Below are 8,387 nucleotides of genomic sequence, written 5' to 3'. Positions count from 1 at the left end.
TGATCGGGACTGTTTGTAAATAAATTTGAAATGCTGTTTCATTTCGTAAATCATACCTTAATTAAACATGTTCTTTTCTTTGCAGTAAAGTGGTCAAATAAAAAAAAATCACGCCTTATTGATTGTTTTCATCTCGTTTAAGTTACCGATGTTTACCCGGCGACATTTTGAAAAGCAGGTCCTAGGGTCGTGACGTCAGCGGAAATTGAAGTAAAAAGGCCAAGAGAATGAATATATGCGTTTTTCATTTTTCAACTGAAAGTTAATTGTGTGTCAACATTTTTTAAAGACAAATTATTACAATCTTTACAATGAATTAATTTTTTTCAGTTTAACAATTAAAAACTTATATAACTAAGTTGAATTTAACACTGTCAAATTCAATAAACAGCAGCAACAGTAGTAATATGTTACTCTGCATTACAATGTGGGCAAAAGAATTGATCATTCCTTCGCACAACACGTATTGGAGAACAATAAATCAAGTGAACCCAATGACTGCACTTGTCACATTGCGCCCACTTCACAAATACAAGGGAAATGCATCTCTTCAGCTCATCTGGCTGGAACTTCTTGCAAATGCAGCAAAGTTTAGAAGGATCCATCTCAACATCACTGTCAGAGTCTGAACTGTTTTGGAGATCCTCTGAGACAGTCAGATTCATTGTTGATGGGCCAGGTATGTCATCAAGATGTGCATTTTTCTTTAAACTTGTCCTCTGATGCTTCTTACTCCCTATGTCTTTCTCTTGTTTCCTTTGACTATTTGCATGATCTTTCATTCGCTGATACACGCTTTCTGAGATTTCTCTCCCTGAAACAATCTTGCTCATTGTTTTCCTCACTTTCATTTCTCCAGCACTCTTTTTTTCCTTCAGATGGTTTTCTTTCTGTTGTAACTTTACCACATAATTTTCTACATTTTCTTCCTTTTTTTGCTCAAATCCTCTTTCATTCTCTTGGCTTTCATTTCTAATTTCAGTGGCCAGGCCCTTGAAAACTTCTGCTGGTACCAAATACCTCGAAGGAACCGCATCTTTGCAAAGGGGGTAAATGCCAGTGCGACGAAATCCTGACTGGATGTTTTCAGGAGACAGTGCTTTTGTATATGCCTTGCATGCGACTTCACAAATGTTATACCTGGTAATTGTTGCTGCTGTTTCCCTTATTAACTTGTGACACTGATTATTATAAATGTTTTGAAATGGTCCGTAGCAGGCAACATCCATTGGCTGCAAGACATGGCTTGTATGGGCTGGAAGAATAAAGATGATTATCCCCTTCTGACTTGCCCACTCTACCAGTTCCACTGACACATGGGACTTGTGTCCATCCAAAAGGAGTAAGATCTGTCCTTCATCTCGTGGAACAAACTTCAGGAAGTGGTGTTCCAGATAGTGTCGGAAGATTAGACCGTTTGACCACCCAGTTTCGCTTACTGTGCCACTAGCCCCAGGGGATGCTCCACTCAACAGCTCTGGCATCATCCGTTTGCCAGGAAAGACGAAAAAAGGTGGTATAGAGACACCACTTGCACTGCCTCCACCGAGAATAGTGATGGTCTTTCCACGACCTGATGTTACTGACTGGGGACAGTAAGCAGAATCTCCGACCACGGCTGGTGGTTTGTGGTCAACAGAAATACCCTTTTCGTCAACATTGAAAATGAGATGAGGCTTTCCATACAGATCATGTTTAGAGAGAGTGTTGCAAAGATTTTCAAAGTATTTGGACACAGTTTCACTTGAAGCCATCTTTGCTCTTACGTGCTCTAACCCTCGTGGCTTCAAAACTTTAAGTTCAGGCCATCGCTTTAAAAAACATCTCATCCACTTCATAGAAAATGGCTTGTCAGGGGTCCTCTTACCCACAAAAATTGCGTAATCTGTTGCAATATTTATGCATTCCTGTCTGGTATACCCATAACCAAAGGATGCCATTGTTTTAAAATGATTGACTAGATTGGCCTCTTCAAGGTTGTCTAGAACTGGAGTTTTACCAAAAACAGCAGTTTCTGGGTCAACTTTTAGCAGAACCCTGTCCCTTAGTGTTGTATCTGGCACCCGAAAAATTTTTGAAGCTTTTCTAACTGACATTTTCTTTTCTTTAACCATTTGATATGCATTTGTCATTTGTGTTGGCGAATAAAGTCTATAATTTCTTTTGTGAGGCTTGGGACTTTTCTACAATAGCAAACAAACAAATCCATCGTCGAAAAAAAATGTCTAAGGAACAATACAACTTGAATGGAAAAATTAACTTTGTTTGGCCTATCAAATTCCAATGTAGTCATGTGACTTCAATTGATATAATGTAAACAAAGCGTACAGTAGCACTGACACAGTCAATATAGGTCGTAATTTTAAAAAAAATGGACTTTATTGTCATACTTATTTGGTAATAATGGATTTGACAGTAAATCAGCTAAAATTTTGTTTCATACTAATTTTTTTTACCTGTTTTGACCTCATTGTCGTCTGCAGTTGTAAATATGACGTAATCGATCGTAGTAAAATTTTTCTCACGGTGTGCGCAACCGCAGACAAAATCTCGCGAGATACGCGAGGAAAATAGAAGGGACACGACTCTAGGACCATAACGAATTTAGGGCCTCCGACGATATATATATATATATATATATATATATATATATATATATATATATATATATATATATATATATATATATATATATATATATATATATATATATATATATATATATATATATAATCTTTATTTACAATAATTTGTTGTAATGGCATCAATAATTCCGTCCATTCTACCTTCCCGTAGCTTCTACATGTACCTCCCGAGGAGATTTATTCTGCACTCAGAACACAAAGCTTTCTCTTCGTGAGTTCACACAAATTTGACAGTTCCGATGAAAAATCACATAAAAATTTTAACCAACAAAAATATGTTGGGCTGTGAGTGGAAAAATGGTTTTTAAAAAGAAACATCTTATATCATACAATGGTCATATGAAAGCATCATTTCTTAAATTATTTGTTCTTTAAATGTCTAAAGCTACAAACTTTGAAATATACCTGCACAACTAGGAGTAGTGACTTTTACTTCTGTGAAGTTTCATAAAAAATCTTGCAAGCCATCTACAAGATCACTCCCGGACAAAACTAAGTTGAAACAAATACAGTAAGTCGCCCTGACTACCTTCCGGTGACCTTCGATTCCATTTTTTTTTTTTTTTTTTTTTGCAGAAACCACTCTGGTACAGTGAAAGGATTAAAGTTTTCAAAAGATTGGTTGGGTAGTTAATGAGAAAAATTAAAGAATTTTTACTTTTCTTCTGTTTCCATGGCAAGGTAAGCATTTAGAAAATTTCGAATGTGGATTGCACAACAAGATTTTCTGATCATAATTTCTGTAAGTAACTAAGCTAGCCCGGAGAACATATTCGCGCATATTTACTTTTTTCTGTTTCTTTTCTATGGCAACTGTTTGCTACCGATTCCAACTTTAAAAAAAAGGAACTACTTTTACACGATGCAAGAAAAGATCCTTTAAAGTTTCAAAATGATTATCTGAGCAGTTATTGAGAAAACCGAAGTTAAAGAATCTTCACTTATCCTTTTCTTCCACAGCAATAATGGACAATTTGCAAATTTTTAATGCTTTCTGCACAACTACAATTAGTGATTATCATTTTTCATTTCATGAAAATTGTCTTAAGGATCGGCGAGAACAATCCCAGATAACATTCTTCACTTCTCGTACGTTTCCATAGCAACGGTAGGCATTTTGAAACTGAAAATGTTCACCGCAAAAATACAGCTGGTGATCGACTTTTGTAGAAATTTTTCAGCATGATTGTCCAAGCCTTGTGCGAAAACAGGAATTCTCTAATACAATATCATTTATAGATTATTAATAGTCAAAATTTATGGTAATAAAGAAGAAGAATTTAACGCTTATGTCTTATGTAAGTAAATTTGATTGTTCAAAGACTTTATATATTTTCTTACATGAAATATGATAGGAATATAAGCACTTTTCGTTGTTATTTATCTATTGATATATTTCTTTATTTTTTAGGGGGGGGGGCGTGTTCTATTTGAATATTGTCTGCTGCATATAACTTTTTTTTTTTATCTTTGCAAATAAAAAGAAAACAGATTGTACTTCTAAACTTCCTCTGGAGATTATGGGTATTTCAAACATTAACTGATATAAGTCTGATTTATCTGTCACAACTTTGACTTACCACATTACAAAGACTTTATAATGAATGATTCCGCTCTCTTTCTTGACAAGTGATCTCTATCATTATCACAGTGCCCGATTCCCTATGAGCACTTTCTTTAAAAATGTATAGGTTGCATTTAAAATAAATTACAGTAGCGTTTTCTTACATTTTCTCTAATCTATAGTGATATTCATCTACTGCATTTGCTTCTTTCCAGAGAATATGTGTTAAGTCTCCCCTCCTATTGTCTCTTACATCTTCTTGTAAGTGAAATAAAAACCTTTCTGAAATCTTTAACTTAGGCCAAACCATCGATTCTCAGGATCGGGTGTTGATATTGTTGTATTGTTAATTAAACCTTGGAAAGGCTGGGAAGGCTACATCACAACAACTTTCATACTTATTAAAAATATAAAGAACAATAATTTCTATTACTATAATTATCTTTATTCATGACTATTTCTGAACTTATCAACATGTAAATTAAAAAACAAAATAGGCCTAAGGACCTTAAGGGTTAGATGAATATATAATACAGCACTGTAAAATATAAAATAGAAAAAAAATAATGGGACACTTCTAGTATACCGGTCCCTATAAATATAGATTTTTGTGAGAAATGCAGGGATTTAACAAGTGATAACTAATTACTAGTAATTTGTTGATTGAATTGTGCCTCACCATTGATTTGAAAGAAAAAATATTCTGAATATGGACATTAGGAGGTTAGGATATCGAGATTAAGTAAACGGTAAGTCGCTTTTACCAATTACTTGCCAAAACTTAGCGCACAATATCGGGCATGTTTCAACATTAGACCAAGGCTAATACATCCAAGTTTCGCAAAACTTTCCTGTTCTTCCGGTTCTTTGTAAGCAAAAATTGCATGAATAAGCCAAAAGTGATATAGATGCGAGCATGGGTGAATATAAAACAGTTACAATATCCGAGCTATTTATACTCTAACCCTAATCCGTAGATCGCATACAATGCCATATTTAATTAACGGTTTGTTTAAGTTTTGCATGTTTCATGCTTTACTCCTATAAGATGGTATATCGGCACGGTTCGACATTAGGCTGATTCATGCAAGTTTTTGGTCACAAAAGGCACTTGGCAGTGCACTTGGGTGTACTCTGTTTTACACCCGTGATTAGAGGTAGAATTTAATATGTGTATCGCCAAACACCTTAACTCCGTCACTTCCCTAACTGCGTCACTTTCGGGAAACTCCGTGCTGTTTGTAAACGATTGTGATCGTGACGTCATTTTTTACATGCTGAAAATCTACCATCAAATGCCGATAAATTTTTACAATCGAGTTCAAGAATGTGTCAAAAAAAAAAAAAAAAAAAAAAAAAAAAAAAAAAAAAAAAGGTCAGACATGATCTATTTTATCTTTCATATTTTATGTGAAATCAGTAAGTACTTTTTCTTTTATGCGCTATTCCATCGATACCTCCGACAGGTGCGTTCAATTTGCTCATTTTTACGTCAGTCATACTTATGAAGGTCTTTGCCAAGGATTAATATGACATACCATACTGAATACGGCCTAAAATATTTTATTTTTCGTTTCAATTTACCCGTATACTCTACACTTTGGAGATAACGTAGCATGACGTTATGACATATAAAATATGTTATATTAACGTTATTATCTCTGTTGTGGATACTTATTCCTTAAATGCAATCTACAGACCATGAAACGTGCTACTACCCCCCAAAAAGTGTGCGACTTTCGTGCGCTTTTCGTTTGGTGCAAACCGTGTAGCGTTTCGTGTAAACCGTGCAGCGTTTCGTGCAAACCGTGTAGCGTTTCGTGTAAATCGTGCAGCGTTTCGTGTAAGCTCCAAAGAGTTTCGTGCAAACCGTGTAGCGAGCGTGCGAGAAGCGTGTATATAAAAGAGTCTGGCGACTTTCGTGTAAGAACCGTGTGAGAAACCTGTGACTTTCGTGCAAGAATCGTGTGAGAAACGTGTAGGATTCATTCGGAAGTCATTTTATTTCAAATATGGCTATTGATGGATCAACATGTCATTCTGTGCTGATTGTAATTAATATTATTCGGATATATCATATCGGTGGTATTTTAAGAGAGAAAAAAAATACGGAAACATCAAAATAAAATTACTTGGTAATGTATTACATATTCGTCTGATTTTCTTTCTTTTTTATTTAAATAAAGATGGACAGAAAATGTGTTCAAAGTAATTAATTATATGCACATCAATTTTAAGGTATTTGATTCAATACATTTATTAAAGGGAGCAATACTGAACATTTTTTAAAAGAATTCATCAGGAATACGTTCTTGTCCTTTTCATTCATTTATTTGAATCTCTTCACCATTTTACAATTATGGTATATAGAGATTACAAGAACACATGGGTGATAAATACAAAATAATAGATAGATAAGACAGTGAAAAATAAAATACAAAAATTAGTAGGTTTCTATAAATGTGAAGTATGGGAATTCTAGGCCGGGGAACAAAAAAAATTTCTTGCTTTATAAACGAACATAAAAACGAAAGATTTGTGATACAAATAATTTTGAAACGATGAGTCATTCGTAGTTTTTTAATGCATAAATTGGTAGATTAATAATTGTCATATAAATAAATTACAATTCACATGTATCGGCAAATAGAGGGTAAAATATTTCCGGGGGGGGGGGGGGTTTAAAATGAAAACACAAACTTTGAGTTTTTGTTGTTAATAAGTTTTTATAGATAATTTTCTTTTTAAAGAAAATTATTGCTTTTTTTCTGGGTGCGCCCGATGCACCCCTTAAAAATATATATGAATCTTCTTTACACTTCCAACACTCTTCTCACGACTGTGATCAAGGTCATTTATAACAGCGATCACGGGCTCCGCGTGCCGGGAACTGAAAACTTATTCTGCTACATGTACATGTATTATCTCTTGTCAATCATGGCTAAGATGACACCCACAGTAACGATTGGTTTTTGATTCGTGAAATTGAATGTAGTTAATGGGTACAAATACACGTGGATTTTATTTCTTAAATTTATCCGATTGTCTGTAAACAGTGAATTAATTTGGCAATGTATTCGTGAATAAAAAAAAAATATAAAGAAATAAATCCTGAATAATTATATTTTGGTTGTTTTATTAATCACGCAGTTCTAGAGCATTAATTTCAGTTTTTAGGTTATTGGACATGTACATGTATATTGAATGTATTGTTAAGAGCCGCGACTATTGATTACATTTTTTTTTTTGTCTAGACGGGGTTTGAAATCAAAGATTTTACAAGGTGGTGGGTATATTGAATTTGTTTTTATTTGATAAACACAATGCCTCGAAAGAGAACTAAAGAATTACAATACATATCCCCCGGCTTATCTACAATATTAAATTTTAATGATAAATCAAAGTATAATTCTGTAATGAAACGATATATTTAACATGCTGAATAAAGTGCATTTAATAAAATACACGTACATGCATCTGGTCCCGCTGGAGATATGGATATCTTTTTTTTTCTTAGAACGGGCAATTGTTTCTATAATATTTTTTTTTCCAATGGTATATTTACTGAAACAAGTGTCCGTTATATTTAGCCATGTACATGTACAGAAGTAAGATCTCGGTAATCTAACCCCCCCCCCCCCCCCCCACACACACACACACAATGTTGTTTGATGCAATGTACATACCTTTGCAAATTATAAATAGAACCTAATTTAATCAAATGAAATTATTTATATACTAAATCGGAAAATGAATAAATCAATCAATAATTAAAAAAAGAAAAGAAAACCAATCCATTTACAGAAATCATACGCAATTTAATCATTTTTTTTTCAAATCAATAACTGAGTTTATTTGTCAGTATTGAAACGACTTTTTAATATCAACTTATTATGATAAAAACGTTGAATGCTGTAAAAGATTATGAATTACAAATATCATTTTTTTTTCAGTGCGTAATTTAGAGACTAGTGAAAAAGGTTTGTACATAGACGATAATAGGCATTTCACTGGGCGGGTCATATACTCAGTGACAACTACATGTATTAATTAATTACAACTGAGTATTGAACATTTTATCTGTTAATTTAGTACTTGTGTAGCGAGTTTTCATCTTAATATGAATGATCGAAGTTCTTAACTAATCTTTGATTAATCCTTAAAGTTACATAATTAGT

The 8,387-nt window shown here is 33.7% G+C and overlaps 1 protein-coding gene across 1 annotated transcript; it reads right to left on the bottom strand.

Moving 5' to 3' along the window:
- Positions 1-410: 410 nt before the first annotated feature.
- LOC133195149 (uncharacterized) lies at positions 411-2,163 on the bottom strand. The gene has a single exon (XM_061331012.1). It carries the CDS (start codon positions 2,130-2,132, stop codon positions 411-413), a length of 1,722 nt encoding a protein of 573 aa, XP_061186996.1. The 5' UTR covers positions 2,133-2,163.
- Between the last annotated feature and the right edge of the window lie 6,224 nt (positions 2,164-8,387).

This window comes from Saccostrea echinata, unplaced genomic scaffold, assembly GCF_033153115.1.
Source record: "Saccostrea echinata isolate AGI-Se365-2 ecotype Australia unplaced genomic scaffold, CSIRO_AGI_Sech_v1 ptg000029l, whole genome shotgun sequence".
Classification (NCBI taxonomy): Eukaryota; Metazoa; Mollusca; class Bivalvia; order Ostreida; family Ostreidae; genus Saccostrea; species Saccostrea echinata.
Note: the sequence above shows the minus strand (reverse complement) of the source record. Positions and strands in the feature narration are given on the sequence as shown.

Bases quoted from the DNA above. Each gene is read 5' to 3' on its own strand.
- LOC133195149 (XM_061331012.1), bottom strand. From the start codon at position 2,132: ATGACAAATGCATATCAAATGGTTAAAGAAAAGAAAATGTCAGTTAGA.